General features: G+C 34.8%; 1 protein-coding gene across 1 annotated transcript; it reads right to left on the bottom strand.

The window, feature by feature from the left end:
* Positions 1–880: 880 nt before the first annotated feature.
* Positions 881–19,132, bottom strand: LOC108370869 (uncharacterized). Its single transcript, XM_017626291.1, has 7 exons — positions 18,975–19,132; positions 11,209–11,332; positions 11,003–11,088; positions 10,705–10,863; positions 9,600–9,677; positions 6,862–7,036; positions 881–966 (listed from the first exon to the last, which is right to left on the bottom strand). The coding sequence occupies exons 1-7, from the start codon at positions 19,047–19,049 to the stop codon at positions 905–907; spliced, it is 759 nt and encodes a 252-aa protein (XP_017481780.1). The 5' UTR covers positions 19,050–19,132; the 3' UTR covers positions 881–904.
* Between the last annotated feature and the right edge of the window lie 642 nt (positions 19,133–19,774).

The raw sequence follows: 19,774 nt of genomic DNA, 5'->3' as shown, positions 1-19,774 counted from the left end.
TGTTATCCAGGCCCGCTTATAATTGTTGTTATGTATAAACACAAGCCTGCATGTATTTATACTATATACATATAAATATCGTGAATCGTCAATTGTTGTTTAGCATAATTCGTTAGTTTAAGGAATGCGAAAAGAAATTTATTTTTTTCGATTGAATCTTCTTTGTCTATTTGTGGTTTCAAGAAAGGAAAATTCCTTTGCATTAAATAAATTCAGAATTTTTTAAAGCCAATGTAAATACTCACCTTGTCATAGAATTTGCAATTAAAAAAGGAATATAATGGTTAAAACTTATTTATTACCATAATCTAAATTCCGTAAAATTACGTTATGAATTTACTTACATATACATACATACAAGTGTTCGATTTAAAATCACAAAATATTTACAAAGTCATGAATAAATATTTTCCCGAATTGGTTTGTTCATTTTTTAGTCGATAGGTTTTTCACATATTTTCCTCCATAGCTGTGTGTGCACAAAAAGACAAGTGCTGCACACATACATACATACATACATGCATACATATACTACTTCTATAAGCATTTATTTTTAGTGTTGGAAAGAAAAAGATACGAGTATTGTATGCCTGAAAAAAAATATATATTTTACAATGAAATTTACAAAGGAATATACGGCAATTTCTTGTAAACTACCACGAAGAATATGCATTTCTCCTTTTTTGCAACTTTTGCAAGTATTTTCCTTTCACAAATATTCGCTTGCGTAAAAGAGTAATTTTCGGATTTGATACAAGTGCGATTGAAACCATTGCCTTCCCGTTGCTCTTTCTCTTTCCCCTCCTCACATTTTTTCCCCATGGCATGCCATGATATACATATGTACATATATGAATGTGTAAAAATTCAGCACAGTGTAGTTCGATTCAGTTCTGCGTTACAATTATGGTGGTATGTTCACTGTTATGTGTAAACTTTTGTCATCGGCTGGTTCACTCGGCGTGCCTGCTGAAAGAAAATTCACGATAAAATACAGGTAAGTGAAAGCTTAAAAATATTTATGAAAAGCGCTCGAGACAATTTATTTTTAAAATTTTGCATATTTACATATATAGTATATACATATATAGCGCATATAAAAATTGCAACATGAATTCGTTAATCAGATTATTCAAATATTGAAGAGGAGTGGGTGTGTATATATATAAGCATATGAGTGCAGATCTGTAACCAGTGGCGAATGGTTTTTCGATATACATACATACATACATAAGTACCTACCCTTGTAATTTTGGGATTGTCTTTCGAATACCAACCGCTATTAAAAACAAACGTTTTCTATCATTTGATTGTTGTGTTGGTCAGGCACTCGAGTGCAGCTGTTGGAAATTATTTAGAATCATTCGTTTTTTTTTGTGTGTGTCAAGCTTGTGATCAGTGTGACCAGGTTAGCCTTTTTGAGGCTAGATTTTATAATTATACTTTTACTCTAGGCTCCGAATTTTAGATCTAGCTTATTGGCTTTTTTCTAGCTTTTATAATGCTAGCCTTTTTATAAGTAATTTTCATTGGCTTTTCCTACCCGAAAATTTGTGACTAATGAGACTAATCTTGCAAATTTGCGCAGTTAAGATGAACGAATAATCGAATTCCAATGGTAAATGCTTACAGAAAATCATATGCAATGGCAATTGAGGAGCTTTTGGAAGCTGTATGGGAAGACCTTTCAATAGCTCTGCTATTTGGAAGCAGACGAGGAGGTTTTTTTTTTAAAGAAACGGATGTCAAATAAAAAAAGAATTGATGAAAGCGTGTCGCGGCGTCATCATTAAATATTTCGTGAAGCCGATTTAGAAGGTCCGAAACTTCCAGGAGTAGGAAGTCGAGCACGGAAGGTCTATCGCTTGAAGAGATCAGAAAAATGTCTTTTAAGGACGACCGCGAAGTTGTGAGCGAAAAAACAACAAAAAATTGTTTAATGTTCACTTGAATTTGTAGAGATACTGCTAAATTTTTAGGCCGAAGAAATCATGGGTCTAAAATCAATAGGGGTTTACCAAATTGCGCAATTAGGCTTCGAAGAAAATGTGAAAATTTTCATTGTTGCACCCTCTGGTGGAAGTTTTAAGAAAAAAATCTAGGTCCAGAAAAAGATTCTTCAGTCCAAAAAACCCATCATAGCATATTTATTTACAAAATTTAAGCATTTCTTTACGACAGTACAGCAAAATGCAAAAAAAAAATCCAGATTGATTTTAGAACCCTGGTTTCTTCGGCAAATTTGCTTAGAATTACACGTAGAAACCTTCTGTGCTAAAAAATGCTTCTGTCGAAAAAAATCTCCCATACAAATTGACCCGCCCTAACCCACATATATGTTTTAGAAATTATTCACTTGAGGTCATTAGATTTATTTTGAAATTCCATACATAAAAAAAAAATTATTAATGAATCGGACAAGGAATTCTTATGATTTCCAGAAAAGGAAGGTGTTTTGCATATTACTTTACTCTTTCATTTGTTGATTGGATTTCCTTCATAACTACACATTTACATACCACATGCAGGAACATTAGGCTACCCCAGCCCTATGGCAAGTCCTTCTCTACAATGTACATAAGTACCAGGTGGAGACGAAATTCGGCTTGCCAACTTTTTCATTAAACTATTTCCCACTTTTTATGCTTAAACCGTTATGTGCATATTCGCAGTAATCCAAAATCCAAAGCTATCCATTGAAACGTTCCTAAACGCACTGAAAATAGGCATACATACATACGTATGTAATTGCATACATTAGCAAATAATTTATGCAGCGGAATTTCGGAATATCGGAATAACTGGACTGGATATAAGGCATGCCGAAAATTACACTGAAAAGCTCATTATTATGAATTCATCGCGAGGACAGGGGAGAACTAGAAATGAAACCGATGAAGATTAACCCATCATTTACGCAAAATATTTAGGTAGTACACACATAATTCAATTCAAAATAACTCAGATCAAATTTTTTAATTCGCACGCAGAGCACCGTTTTTTTTTCGTGATTTACTCTTGGTTATATGTAGTACTTGTATGTGCTTATATAATATGTAGTATGTATGTATACTACTCGTATATATTATGATGTATGTGACGCATAATTGGCAATTACCAACAGCAGAACTGCATTTTTTTTTTTTTAACCTTAATCTGCGCACTAATGGCTCATAATAAGCTTGGGTTCCGGTGTTTGATTGTCCGAAAATTGCGTGTAATTGAACTGATAAAATTTGTTTCCGAAGCTTACACATACATACGTATGTTGGTAAACACACATCATACATTATATAAACATGTGTTAAGGTGTTGCCCCAGGGCTTAATGCCAACTAAAATTAATCATTGCGTTTACTTCGCCCAACAAAACATTTTCACCAATAAGGTTATATAAATATGTAGGTCATGACCTTTTCTTTTGTTAATACCTATGTATATGTATACATATGTACATATATATGTGCAGGCTTGTATACTTGTAAGCCTTTTTTTTACGTTGCACAGTGGGAGAAATGACCAATCTGGCGGCGCCTTCGAAAAAATAACAAATTTTAGGTGTAATAATTTCTGTATTTGTATGTTTTGAGGGATCAATAATATTAGAAAATACATGATTTTTGACAGCCAAAAACTTTTTTGTTGATACTGGTTTACTGTGTCAAATCAAACAATGGGTGCCTTTTTGACTCTGAAATTGTACCTAAAAAAATTGCAAAAACCTGCACCTAATTCTTCAACTTAACATAGACTATAGATCATACTGAAAACAAATAAAATACTGCGGCGAATCCTGTCGAATCCATACAAGTTTTATTCCATAGAAGATTGGGTTACACATGCTAAAACACTTTATCAGAAAGGGCATTTTGTACCACGACTAAGCATTAAAACCTATAAGCATAGGCCACAAACATTGTTTTTTATTTAACACATACCTAATAAGTTCAGTTAAACCACTAATCCAAATAGAAAGTAAGAAAAATAAAATTTTTTCTTTGCACAAACTTTGTACTGCAAAAAAGCGCGAAAATAATTAATGCACTTGCTGCAACATACATATGCTAAGTTTGAACGCTCACAACTGGACAAATATTGGAAGCAAAATCAAAAAAACAGCATCAAATCCGTTGGTTTGTTAGTTGTAAAAAAAAAATAATAATAAGAGAGATTCGAAAATTTAAAATTGCATGCCGCCAAATTGACCATTTCTCCCACTGTGCATTGACAGCTTGCCATAATGCCAACGCATATGGCCCGAACAACCACAAACAGCTGGCAACAGGAAACAGGAAAACGTTGCTGCAAACATGGAATTAGTTATACAAACAAATCCCAGATAAATATATATAGACATATATGTATATACGCATACTTGTATACGGTAGTTGGGTGCAATAATTGTGTTTATATATATGTACATAGGAGTGTGGCGTAGCTTTTGTTAAAAAAAATCTGTTAATACGAAATTTGTGAGTCCATGAAAAGCGCGTAAAGTTAAAAAAAAAAAACCAAATGAAAACCTGGGCCTTGCCTTGAAGTTACTATGCACAATTTTATAGCACATTATTATTACGAGTATATGCAAATATATACAGACATATTAAACAAATATTTATTACTTGCTATCATGTATGCGCTCATATCTACATACATATTTGCTTGTCATGTTTTTGCGGGAATATAATTTTTCATTGCTCACAAGTACAATATAATTATACGTACATATGGAAATATTTGGACGCGTGCATGTATGTTATGTATACATTAGATCGGGTCGGTTCATTTATAAAATATAATTGTAATGAAAGACAAAATAGGGTACTCATTTAAGTTCGGATTTTTTTCAATATCCTATAGTAGGATATACATTTTAAAGAGCATTTTCTTTTTTATTATGAGTTACCTTACATATCCACCTCACCAAAAATTTCTGTTCGTACTCTTTTTCTTTCGACTTTCAATGCCGGCTCAAGGTGTCATACGACCCCTACGGTGGATCAGCTAGGTTTAATCGCGCCATGAAACTCGAAAATAAGTGTAGAAGTGAGCGGAAGGTTTCGGATACCGGGCAACCTTTGCTGAATAGCTATTCCGTTCCGGTTACAATGGATGCTTGAACGGCCCTTTCTTCACGATATGTAAGACAAGTTATGAATATAAAACGAAAAGAGCTTCTCAAAAAGGCAACCTCCACCTCAACTAAAGCCACATTGCCACCGAGGTCTCCAATACCAGAAAAAGCCCGCAATGAATTTCAAAAGTTTGTTTCTCTCAAAAAAGTACATACAACGAACCAGCGGACCTGCAGCGCAAACACCGAAGGTGCCATCGAGACTTGGCCAGCTTGATAAGCTGCGATAGTACTGAAGACTTATCCGGAGCACAAGCCCTTTGAAGTCACCCACAAGGCCGACATATCGATCATCGTCAGATATCCATACTTATTGGTATTGGGATATTCCAAATCGAAGAAAATATTAGGATGTGCGTACACAATTTTCGAAAAAAATTGTCCCTTATATTTTGCGATGCCCTTATGTAGAGAGATATAAAGTGAAAAACACTTATTTTACAGCGACTTCAAAAGATTTCATCTGAAAGGAACACCGAAATTTACATACACACATATCCACTAACTTAGTCTGCATGACCGCTGATGGAAGCTGCTCAACTTTCAGCATTAAATACTGGCTCTTACTTTTTTTAGTGTTAAGCGTATTACTCATTTTTCTTTTGCGGTAACTTCATCATTCAAAATTCCTGTAAACGCCAGTTTTTAATTTGCCAAATCAGGGTGCTTTACAATTATTTTACTGCTGAAGCATAAATGCTCGAACTTTCGTTGGAACTTCCGAAAAATAAATTTGTATACAAACAAATACTAATGCATACATAGCTATGTGTTCCCTGCATGGAAGGCCCGAACTAGTGAATCAACTTTCTAATTTAGTACTAGTTCTTTTTGGTCAAACACGAAGCAGTCTGATAGTAACTAGATCCTCAGCAGCCCAATGGCTGTAACTTGTATTTTATTTTACTTTTAGAAACTACATTTCTACCCGATTCCAGTTGCTGGCATGCAAAAGAGAATTAACGCTTACTAGTCATGGTTCTAAATTCTCTAGAACCGAACCAGTTCGACACCAGTGCGCTTCTCTACAGGGTTTAAATTCACAAAATTGCCCTAGTTAATATTTCGGAAGGATTTCGGCAATCTATCAGACCCATTCTCCTTCTTTTGGGCGATTTTGTACGTGCTCACTTTGCACACACAAAGTTTACCGAGCAATTTCAGTTTGTGGCCAGAATTGTGGCTCCCATTTAGTGCATACATACATACATATATACATATGTACATACATAAGTATGTGTGTAGTACATGTGTTGTTTATGTATTGTTGATGTTTCCGCAGCTTTATGCTTCGATCTCCTTTTGACGTGATTAACGAGACCTTTTATCAGCGTAAATCAATTATGAGGGCACGGGGTCAAATAGTTTGAGTTTAATTTGATGGATGACAGCAATAAAATATTTTTGAATCAAAAACTATTTGGCGTTCAAAAGTCATTGCTCCTTAAAGCTTATTTACAGTTTTTATATGTGTGTATGTATATGTGAAATTATGTGGAATTGTGATTGACGAAACGAATTTTCTGACTTTTATTTTAAGAAGCTTACTTGTATCACCAAATTTAAAATACTTTTCTATATTATAATAAATTGCTTATAGTTGCTTTGAATAAAGGAAAAATTAAAAGAAAAATTGATTTCATTGCGCTGGATATATCCTTTCAAGCACTGCTCTACATACATATGTTTGTAAGTATTTTCGTATTTGGCAAAAAGCAATTTAATTACCTGAGCTTGTACGAATTTTGTAATTCTGATCCATCTCCTCTGGTATCGTCGAAATATGAGTGTTCGGGTTCGTCGTTATATAAGGACTTGCCAATGATTTGTTAATTTTTGTTGTTTTCAGACAACTTTGCCTCTCCGTCACTTCGCCATCCACTGTTTCTATCACAATTTCCGTCTGGGATAAAAGAAAACAGGTAATAAATGTTAAATAAATAACGGGAAAGAAAATATCTGTGAATTCTTTGAAACATGATTTAAGGGCTAAAGTTTAAACAAACCAATAAACATTCCTTCATTGTCTTGTACAGTAGCCACTACACTATATATGTAACCCCACAAAACCCTTCCCTCGATTGACGGTGTTTGGCTGATCGTTTCAGTTTCATCCTTAACATTGCGAACAGAATGAAGAAGAGATGGAGCCTCTCTGATAATCTGATTTTTACTGGATAATTTTTAATAGCACTACGTGACCAGACCAATTATTTTTTTCTTTCCCCATATCGTCTTTAGACGGCGGGTACATATGGCTGGTTGAAAGGAAGAATCGGTGAAATTGTACACAACTGTATCGAAGCTTGACTAAACGGTCGGTTGATAAGTCTTTAGTGTAGGTTCCTAAGAAAAAACTGCATTTTCAAAAAAAAAAAAAAAAATGTAACCCCATTACTGGAATGCAGTTGACTCGATTTTTTTCAAAATAGAAAAAACCCCATCTCTATCGCTCCTTTTTATTTAAAAAATTTACTTCCAGAAAACAATGAAAAAGAGATATTTTTTTTTTTCGTTCAAATCAGAGGTTTTGAAGAAACTTCAGTTCGTACTAGGAGCTAAATTTAATTTTAGAACCTACAATAGCCGGTTTCATCAGCAATTTAAGTTGAAAATGATTTTTTTATTTTCTGTCAATTTCCATATGAAATTCAAAAAATTAAAATCGTTTTTAACTTAAATTGTAATTTACAGTTAAAACTGTGAGTATGGCAGCACCACAGGGGACTGTCCATCAATCTTAAATTATAGATAATAATTAATTAATACCCTTAATCCCCTCCTCAAAGTTCGTTAACGATTAATCAATGCCATTAACACCTTTTTCCTAGTACGCAACCATCTGCGCCACTGAATTAGGGCCTTGGATTCGCTCACAGTGCATTTCTAGTGAGATTTATTTGGGTGTCAGGCCGCAATAATATTGCAGAAAACCATTTACTTGCCCGATAAGTTGGCTCTGGAAAGGCTCTTTCGAGTCAGTCTCACCGAGGGAAGAGAGAGGAGTACCTTAGACACATGTGGACTAATCGGAGACAGACGGGCTCAAAAATGCCAATTCATTTGTTAAAAATTTCAATGTTTTTCTGGGCGCGTGGGGAACGGATGCAGACAAGCGATCTTCTTAGGCGTAGTTTTTATTTTTATAAGTTTGTACATACGATTCAGATTGTTTGGTTTAAATTTTGCTTGTTAAGTCAGGGCCCCTGGCTGTTATGCAGCTTCTATTTTATTTATTTTATGGCTATATAAAATTTTTCAAGCCAAATTTTCAAATAAGATAGTGTCAAAGCTTTCTTCTCACTTTTAGTACTACACTGGGTATAATTTCACCATGGTTTTCCTATTGAAGTGCTGTGCAGAGCTCTCAAGAAAAACGAAAAATTCCTTTAAGCTGACGCACAAGAACTGAAGAAAAAGACATTTTCTTTTGTGAAAATTTATTAAATCAGTTTGCAGCTCTAAAGAAAAATTGTATCGTATATTTATTCCTTCAAGAAAATTTACAACAAACAAAGTGCTTTTTCAAGCAACAGAAATAATGGAAAATATTTCTTGTTATTTTTCTTGAAAGCGGGTTTTTAAGCTTAAGTTTTATTTAACTCGTGGATACATGGCGTATGAGTAACATAATTTCCTTCTCATGTTTAAAAAAAAAAAACCAAGAAATTATTAAATTTAAACTGTGTGTTTCCTATTCGCTAGTTCTTCAATAGATACATACATACATAAAAAAAGTAACCTACGTTTAAAAGTATTAAATTTTTTGGTTCACAAGGGCGGATTGGTATTGAAAATATTCTTTTAATTATTTTTATGCTTTTAAGCTATTAAAGTACAAGGACGAAATTCGAGGATATGGTCATGTGTCTATTAATCCTTATCCTATAATTTTTTTCAAAAATAAACACACCAAATTTGCAAGGATACGCTAGGACACAATTTTAGAAGAACATTTTCAATACTAATTCGTCTTTATGGAAAAAACACTTAAATATTTTTTAATTTCACAAAATTTTCTTATTTATTTGGTAACCATATTGCTACATATTATAAATTGCATTGCATTTTTTTAAATTAATTTTGGAACTAATCACATCTTTGAAACTTTAAAATCTTTTTAAAAAAAAATTTGGACACCAGAGATGCAATGCAATTTTTTTTTAATGAACAAATACCATTAAATTGTAATTTGTGTTATCATTAACTAGATTTTTTGAAAAGGTGGCTTATGCCTCACGGCTGACATGTAGAATAACTTTTATTAAATATAAACGGGTATTATTTACCCCACACATACATACATACATATGTATGTAAGCTAAAAGTCATGCCCCAATCGATGCATGTGCATGTGTGTACATATGTATGTATGTATATATAAGTGAACGAATTCCCAGAATAGATGCATAGACATATAAAATGTGGAATTTCACCCCGCATATCGAATTCTCGGCAATGCTTACCCGCATCTGTTGATCCGCATATCCACGTCCCTGCAGGTAATTTTGATATTGTGATATCACGCACAGCAGACAATACGTCTAAGCAGCAATAAAGAAAGAAGCAATATGAAAATGAATAAGATAAGAGGGTTGGTGTAGAAATGTATGAATAAATTTGCGAGCGTAAGCATGTATACCCAATACAATATGCAAATATACCCAGCAGCGAAAATGCGATTGCCACCAACTCCAGAGTCGACTCCAAAGTAATGCAATCGCATTAAAATGTGAATGAAGTGCTTCTCAAACGTAATCACTTGCAATGTATCAAATATGTACTACATAAATTTTTTTCGAAGTACTTTCACCGATTGACAGGCAATTGATGTCGAACCCTTATTTTATATGCCTTACATTTTGGTAAAAATCTTTTGCCAGACATTTCTATATACATATCATCATCACATAAGTTGCATTACCTTTTGCCAAAAAGTATTTTAGTGCTTAAATGCTATGTCAAATGTAATGCATACTTCAATAGAAAAATGCCATTACTTTTCATCAGTGAGGCATCGATGCGCAATGCATTCCATTCGCTGTTGGGTTCTATGCGCCACAAACATACATAGTAATAATTATGAAAACAATCTTATTTTGTATGCGCATATAATGGTGGGACATCTTACTACTTAGAACATTTTGTTTGGAAATTTATTAATGCCACTGGCTACTTGTTTGTATGCAAAAACTAAACAACTTTAAGTGAAAAAATGTTTGCACTCTTTTTAATAGATGTAATTACTCTAAATCAACCTGCAAAAGGGTATACAGCTAATTTACCCTAAGTAACAGCAAAAAATTTCATTAATCACCCCAATAAACGGCTGCGGTATACCCAAACGAAAATCTTAACTAAACTGAAACATATCCTATGACAGAATTCCTAATGCCTCAATTAATGAAAACGGTTGAGCCTTTTGGCTTATTTTGACTTAAAAAAAGAGACAGGTCAAGTAAATATTATTGTCCTAATTTCTCATTCCTCTGCACTTCAATCACAACTCAAAAATGATTGTTACGCGTCCTTAAATATATGCACATACATACATATAAAATTTCTACTTACATTCAGGCACATAATAAAAAAATCGATGGTAAAAATGAAGCCTACAACTGGATCGAAATTAACCATCTGTGTTATTGATAAGTAAACCAAATGAAAAAGTTCAATTAACACATCGCACAGCATGAAAACGATCCAAGGCAACAGAAACGCGCTACGATGCTGAAAACAGGAATAAAAAAAAAATAAAAAAAAACTCCATTAGTTTAAGAGCACTTTAGTTGATTTTAGTTTTTATTGCTTTGCGCGTAAAAGAGTTAACTAATAAAAATTAATTGCACACTCGCTAACCCATACTTACACGTTTCATTCCTGCGAACACCAGCAACGAACATATAACTAAGCACGCCGAGCAAATCAAAAAGAGAATATTGAATATAACAATGGCTGTAATGACACAAATTGTAATCAAATGTTAATTATGTACACTTACTTATGTTTAACATCAAGGTGAGAAAATCTCCACTCATCTTACTACACTTCTACAAACTTTGTTTGCTCACTTACCGGGTGTTATCTCCCCTCTCGCCAAGAAACTCTCTCCTATGGGTCGTCTTCTGGTGCCAGCCAGATATTCTTGCTCATCATAAACAGTAATGAGCATCACAATTGTGGAGAAACCAAAGTACACCTGCAAGCAGAGTAATTAAATTGCTAAATGATATGATTGTTTTATGTACTTATGAATTTAAAACGGTATATACATAGAGTGAGCGGAGTCATGAGGTGCATTTGAGCTGAGTACAAGTTACTGTTGGTGGGTGTTCACAATTGATATAAGGTAGGTGTAGCTAGGGTAAGCAATTAACCGTCTAAGTTGACTTAAGGAAGAAAGTAAAATGTAGGAAAGTAAATGCTTTTAAACCCACGCAATACAGCTCCAGAAGCCACACACAGCAAGGTTTAGAAAAGTTATTATCTGCATTTTCGAACGATCTCATTGGCATAGAAACCGAGCAGAGAGCAGCGTTGACGTGATTCGTTCTTGAATTCATTACTAGGGGTGGACAGGGTAAGGCGCTCGAAGTGTTTCCTATTGAAAATGATATAATTTTATTCAAAAAGATTAATCAGCATCATAAAAACTAGCAAAAGTGTAAGAAAAGTGTATTACTGTTCGAGGTGGCTATCTTTAGCTCGGATAATAAGATCGAGTCTCTCCGGGAATGCTTCACATGCTGAACGAATGTTGTCCGGTGGTATTTTGTCCCAGTGACGGTGAAGAGCAGTCTTCAAGGCGTTGACTGTCCCAAATTTTTTTGTTGATACAATGGACTTGAGAATGGACCATTTGGAAAAGCCCATTGGCTTTTAGTCTGGTGAATATGGTGGCCATGGCTGGGAAGCCTTTTTCTAAAAAACGCTAAATTTCGAGATTTTTATCGAATTGTTTTCGTTCCCAATGTAACAAAGCATCGTTTAAAATTGTTCTACAGTAGATTTGTTGATTTAACTTTAGTCCCTGTTCAATACAAAATGCGACTGGACCACATTCGTGCAGCCTAAAGATTTCTACATCGAACAGTAGTTGATAAACTTTTGTTAAACATTGACTAGTTTTTTTGAATAAAAAATAAATAAAATAGACAAAATTATAACATTTTTAATAGGTAACACTTCGAGCGCATACCCCTTTACAGGGCTTACTAGTTTGTATAAAACAAGCAGTCTTCTTTACGCCTTAAAGACACTGCAGTCGTTAGGCAGGTCATGTGATCCTCTTTTCATCTTTGAGCCGCCAGTGTAGATGGAAATATGTACCATTATGTAGTAGGCCAGAGTCCCATTCTTCCCTATTTGGAAATCGTATAACAATCCTAAAGCGGAAGTCCTGGAGTGCCAGTGCCGACTCTGATCCCCTTGTGCAATCCTCTTTTCGCTGGGTATCCCAATTCGCATTGTTTTCACAATTTTGATTCCCTTAACCCACGGACCACTTTTGCTGCTGCGCCAGCTTCTTATAAAGGTATTGGCTGCTAGTGAAGTATCTTATGCACCCACTCTTGTCTAGTCTTGCGTGCACTGCCTACAACGTCTGCGAGACTTCGAGCGTCTGCATTATTCCGATAATATGAGTTCTTTCGAGCTTTTCGAAATTTTTCCAGTTTCGGGACATTTCGTGATCGTGATGATAAAAAAGCAAATGATTTTCAGTGTTTTTACTCAAAATAATAAAAGTCAAAAATTAACTAAATTTTTTTGCGATTTATTACACCGTCCCACAAAACAAAAAATTTAAAACACACGAAACTATGAGCCACGATGTCAGGATTTTTGAAAGGACTTTGAAGTGTAAAAGGTATGATTATTTAATTAAAAAAATTATGTGAAAAATGCAGTGCAGTGTAGAATAAAGCTCCCAAGTCCCAAATGAAAAGCAAATTCTGCAGAATTAAAAAAAAAGTTACAGTTTTTTCATTCAAAGGACGAATAGTTCCTTTCAGTGAATTAATTTTTTTTTAAGCAAACAAATTTTGAAGGACGAATTTCGAGGATGTTGTCATATGTATATTACTCCTCAACATATGATTTTTTCAAAAATAATATTGCAAATTTTAAAGGATATGCAAGAATAAACTGGAAATGAAAACTTAACTGAAAACTGTTTTACAACTTCCCCATCGCTTGCGGTAAGTGAAATTCTCAAAATTACTGTTGTTCACTTGAAGTTGTAGCTCATCTCTATGTATCTGTACTTTTGAATTTTTCGTAGAAGGCTTTTTATGAATGTATGTCAAGGCATAAGTAACAAGGTAGCAGTGATTTCGACATTTCTCTCTTTTGAACTGCGACTGAAATGTCAACCCTTAAGCCTATAAAATTCAAAATTTTAATTTTTTAATTTATATTTTCAATTGTGAGCTGTGCGACTGATTTTAAATACATAATAAAATTGAAAAGGAGCGGTGTGCGGTGTGCGACAAGTGCCAGGACATCAAACTTGTGCGGTGGGAAAATTGCTGCGATGTTTGATTAGGAGACTCTTCACGTGTTCGTGAAAACCATTTTCGTGCCAGTGACTTAATTTGTTGCCCATCGCAGCCGGGTAAATATTTCTAAACGGACGCGTTTGTTTACAGATGCAGGATTTATCATACGGAATATGAAGAGAGAATCTTCCACTCAAACACATGGATAGACCAAATTTGAAATGGTGGTCTAATAGAACCTAAAGCAGAATTCCTTGTTGCCATAAAAAACTGGAAGTAATTTTTAATAAATTTAACGGAATAGAAACTTTGCATTGCAAAAATTTAATTGCTAAATTATTGAAGTTAAGTTCTGATGTAAATTTAAAAGAATTAAATTTAACTAACTAACTAAACTTTAACTAAAAGCAAGAAAATTGCCAAAACGGCTTTATTGATGAGTTTGTTTCATTTAGTGTGTAATTTTGTGTTAGTATGCATTTCCACATTTACATTAAAGCGATAATGCAATAACTAAAATTAAGCTGATTTTAAATATTTTCATTTTTACATAAAACTTTAATTTCAAAGATATAAAGTTTTACCAAATATGGTACATGCATAACAAAGGGTTAATTTCTTTGTTTAGATTTTTCGACATTACAGTCAGCTATGAGAGAGCTCAACTGAGTTATCACTTCTACCTTGTTCACTATGCCTAGAATGTATGTATACCGTGATGCAAGGGCGCACCCAGAAAAATATTTTTGGGGGGTTTTACACATTTAATGATATATCACCAAAATATACGGAAAATTCGTTAGAGACAATACCCTCTTGTAAATGTAAAGAATATTAAGGCCACAAGCGATGTCTTGCTGCCAGGCCTTAAACTGCCCATTTTTGCCCAGCGACATTCTACCAGTCCCATTACCAGCATAAGGCCTTGCACATCTGAATTAAAAACAATACAATTTTCCGAATGAAAAAATTATAGCAAGCCTTGCTATCTTGTATGAGAGATCGTCACGTTTTTACTTGACGCCAACAATTTTATTTTTTAATTAGTTATTTATTAGCCAATACTTCTGCAGATTCTTTAGATAATTCTGGATCCCTTGTCAAATGATTTAATTCTTAGTGGGTTAAAGGTTTTGGCTTTGTGGACGCTAATCCTACGAAAGCACTGTGACTGCTCACTTCGAACAAAATATGGGTCGAGGTACCTACTCCTGCCTGTGGTAAGCATCTTTTACCCGATTCTAAATACGAATAAATCTAATTAAAACAGCCGAAGAAAAGGCCATCAAAGTGAATTTTTTATTGATTCCATTGCATTGACACTCCGAACCTTTCGTGGCTTTTTTGACCACTGTCTCATCGCTACAACAACAACAACCACTGTCTCAAATGTTCACAGTTTGCACACAATTTGGGGTATCCACGATTTGAGGTTGATTTGAGACTGTGAGAGCCAGAAAAGCCTAACTGACATTTTGGGGGAAAAAATTGAAGTACAGTTTAAAATACATTGCTAGAATCGAAACGGTAGTAGCCAGTGTTGCCATTCTAGCACATTTTTAGGTATCAAAGAACATACCAAAACGGGTTCCAAATGGCCAAATTTTTTGATCACGAACATGAGAATTTATTTCCTTTCATATTTTATTGCATTTGCAAATGCCGCAACACACGATGGGTACCAATTTGTAAAATTATTGTAAATGTATTATTGACCTTTATACCACAATTTGTGCGTTAGGAAAAAAGCAACAAAGTCTAAGCGGTAGACGTTATAACTGTAATTTCGGAGACAACCACACATCTCCTCATCAGACTTTTTTCTCTTGACTTCAGCAGCAATCGAACCCGCATCATCGATGTGCAAAGTCAGCAATGCTAACCACTGAGCTAAGCACACCCCGTTAACTCTTGCCGCTTATCCATATCCTTATTTGAATGAAAAGCATATGCGGGTTTCGCGACGTCTTTCACGGATCGATTTTAAACCACAAAACCTCTTTACTTGGGTGCGCCAATGATAATTTGTATGTATGTATACATGTACATGATATTCAAAATTCATGCGAGTTGGACTTTCGAAAGCAGAACATTTTAATATTTTCACCGAATTTTCGACAAAAAAAGTATCCCCATACCTCTCAGAAAGATAAATGTTATGGGATCGGTGGGCAGATAAACTCACTGGTTTTTCAATGCAATTCTTCGAAAAAATGGTACCCCCCCCCCCCNATTCATGCTTGGCTGATCTGGATGTGTGTTTGTGTGCTGGTGGCGTAAGAGGGTGCTCCTGTTTCAATTATGCAAATAAATGGTGATGCTGTTATTTTTACAACCAAGCCTACAGCCACGCAAAATAAACAAATAGGCAAGCAATTGAGTGCATACATATTTCAAAGAACTAACAAAATGTATTCAAAGTAGCTGGGGATATGCAATCACTTGTGATGGATGACAAGCAACAAGCAATGTGTGGCCTACCATACAAGTCCATAGTTATAAAAATCCAAATAGACAACTGAAGAAAAGACGATTGGGAAGCTTTTACGTTAGCAGTAAAGCTAGCAACATGCAAAGGCCATGTCTCATGTTAAGGTTACAAGGTGGCAGCGAATTGCCTGATTCATTGTGTTTACACAACCCTATTGCAAATTTGGAAATTTGCAATTCCGCCTTTTGGCAGCCAGCCATTCAAATGGGTTATTGTGGCATCAATTGCCTTAGCGTCTGTTGCTGAAGGCGAATCCGTTTATTTGCGCATCATCTTTTTTTTTTTGCCATTGGGCAGCAAAATAATTTCCGCGAAATTCAACAGATTTGTGTGGGTTTGCCAATTTTCACAGCGCGGCGTAAAAATATTTCGTAGGTGCCAACAGCCGTCGGAAAAATACCTTCAGAGTTAGAAATAGCCAAGTATGTACATGTGTGTGTGATGGTAGTAGCAGTTGGCGACACAAAATTGCAATCATCATGGCAACAAAATACAATTGCATAACGCGCTCGTGTACATATGTATGTATATCTAACACGTGTACATAAGTATGTGGGCATATACCTATTACGAGTAAGTACCACAAGATGCCAGCGCGTTTTATTGGCGCACTTAATTTTCGTATTTAATAAGCAATTTGACTTTTAGATCGCCATGGCGACTCCCTGTGGCACATTCATAACTACACAAATGTAATCACGTGTTGATGAATACATATACAATTTGTGTATGTATGTGTTGGCACATAAAAATTCATGGAAAGAAGTCAAAGAGTCGTAAAATCAGCAAATTACTTTTGAAACTACGTTTGAAAGTGCTCATGAAAGTATGGTGTCCATTTAAGCACGCTTTACGGTTATTCATATGCGTGTAAATGTATTAGTTTAATGCTAAACATATTTTTAAATCATAAACTTGCTTATCTGAGATTGATTTATTTTGATTTTGCGAAAGTGGCTGCCAATGGAAAATCACCCAAAATACTAAAAGTGGGTGACGAAAATATTTTTTTTATTAAGATGATATAAAGCTGAGCTGAGCGAAAATATAATAAATGCGAACAACGTACAGTGGTCTAAGAGCGGCAGAAAGTGCAAATTTCGAAATGTTTCAAAATACTCAACTAAGTGGTTGATTCCATTGAAGACATGTCTACTAAAACGTTTTTAGTTTTCTTTTTGGCGAAAATGGCTCTTGTAGTACCTATTTAAAGGACACAGGAAGTCGGTCGCCCAATCTCAGCTGCCGATTCAAAAACTTCCTAACTCAGCACATTTTCAATGTATTTTCGGCTGAGATAGGGCATTTTTGAACCGAATTCTTAGATAGCGCGTTCTTCAATCAAATTCTGAGATAGGGTGCTCTCCAATGAAATTCTGAAGAAGGGCGTTTTTGAAAAATTTTCAGAGATAGGGCGTTTTCGAACTGGCTGACGAGAGGTCGATCTTCCACTCAGGTGACGATATGTACAATTCTGATATTATTTAAACCAGACTGTAAATAAATACGGGGGTTTCAAATATCTCGACTCCAGTACCACCTAGCGGATTTATTCATGCAATATGAATGCATAGTAATCGGGTTCTGAGCTAAGTTTGTAATTTCGAGCCTCCGGCTCATCAGGAAGTTGGTTGAAAATTGATCCGATGGTAAATTATTTTAGGGAACAACTAAAAATTGCGTCGCACTGACTGGGCAGCTAGTCATTTCGACATTGCAACATAGGACATTTTACACATTTTTTGGCAAATAATAATTATGACCAAAAATATGTCATATGTTTTCCCAGATTTTTCAATAAAAAAATAGCTTAACTCTTGCCGACCGAGTGTTCTAAAGGGGTCACTTTTTAATTTGTGGTTTGTTAAAAAATTTGACTGTAGTTAGTTCGTATTAAAGAAAAAATGCTACTTAGTTGTAAAAACCATTGCCAAAATAAAAATCAAGTAAAGATTAGCCATGGATTAGACAAGGATTAGAGACATGTGCCACTGTTCAGTAGTAAGGATTGCCACTACAACAAGTAAACAAATATCGATGTTCTGCAGAAAAATAAATTTTGAATTGTGTCGCTATTGCAGAGAACCATCGATATGTGGCAGAATAACTCACAATACCAACAAGTGCGCAAATTTTTTTGAACTTCACATTGAAGATGAAAACAAAATAATAAATAGCAAAACTCAAGCTTCGCGATTAAAAGGAGTTATTAAATATGAAACATAAACAAATACCCAATTATAAATGTTATAAGTATCTACTCACTTTTTCCTTTATTTGCTATATTTTCGTAAATTTTTTGGATAATTATTCATTTAAATATGTCTGTTCGAAAATAGTTAAAAAAACTGGAACCTACAATACAACATACAATACGGAAATAGAAGTTAACAAATTACATAAAAAAATTAGACTATGACTTCTGTTGATGCTACTACCGTTTCATGAAACTCGAAAGAGAAACTTGCTTTCAATTGTCTACCCTTGCTATCTGCTTGCTGCGGTCTTCCAATCTAAATCAACAAAAGAAAAATCACGGTAAATCCTTACTATTATTTTTTTTACAAAAGAACGGAAGACAACAAAATTTAAGAGCATTAAAAAATTTCAACTGCGTACTATGTAAATACTTGGGTAGTAATTGAATGAAATTCGTTTCGAAATATCTGGTAAGTTCTTAGAATGCCACAAAAAGAGAGTTCATAATCTACTATAGAGTTCTCATTTATGTCACAAAGTTGAAAAGAAAAGTTTCGATAAGCGCTTTTCGTTGTACCCATACACGTACCTACATCCATACATACTGTGGAAGTATTTCACATAAATAAACACATACATACGTAAGTACTTACCAACGTGTACGTTGCGCTGGCCATACTGCCTTTACGCACTGTCTTCCAAAAGCAACAAGACTGCAGGATGGCCATCTTCGAGAGACGACACGACGCCTTTTTGGTTGCACGTTCACGCAGTGCGATGAATCCACTTGACAGAAAGTGGCTGTAAATACTTCCGGGATGTGTCAAGTTGGCAAATGTATTTATATTAAAGTGCCTAGCCGGAGTGTGTGCATTTTAACGGTAATAATGGTGGTTTACTTGCTTTTTGAACATTGCGGAAATGCAAAGTTTTCTTTTTTAAGATACTTCAGGCTTTGTTGGTTTGGAATCATTGTGTTATGAATTTTATATTATTTGTTCTTTAGCAATCAGGACACTGATACCTTTATTTATGTATTTGTTAAAGCTTTAAACCAGTACTGAATTGTTGAATATGTTACCATAATGGTTTACTTTTCTCCTCACAAGCCAAGAATGGAATTTTTCAAACAGGGATCGATTATTTGCATATATTGATATACGAATCTTAGGGACAGGCTCTTCTTTCAAGAGAAAATAGACAGCAGGGAGTTTGAAAAGCCAATATTAAAGTTAGCTCCCTTTGCATAGCTGAACCAAGGGTGGCCAGGGTGGCTCAGCGAATGTAAGCGAAAACTTATGGAAGCGAAAGGCTCAAAGATCCATCGGTCCCCTGGTTTGTTTATGTCCAGTTAGTTTTCCTTTGGAATACGCAGCATATACTTGGAGGAAGTAGCCAACATCTTTACTCCTATAACGAGGTATTGGCATCCTGTCTCACCTGAATCATGCAG

Source organism: Rhagoletis zephyria, unplaced genomic scaffold (assembly GCF_001687245.7).
Source record: "Rhagoletis zephyria isolate East Lansing unplaced genomic scaffold, Rhagoletis_zephyria_1.1 Rzeph_scaffold_04528, whole genome shotgun sequence".
Classification (NCBI taxonomy): domain Eukaryota; kingdom Metazoa; phylum Arthropoda; class Insecta; order Diptera; family Tephritidae; genus Rhagoletis; species Rhagoletis zephyria.
The sequence above is the reverse complement of the archived record's forward strand: the minus strand, read 5'-3'. Positions and strand labels throughout refer to the sequence as shown.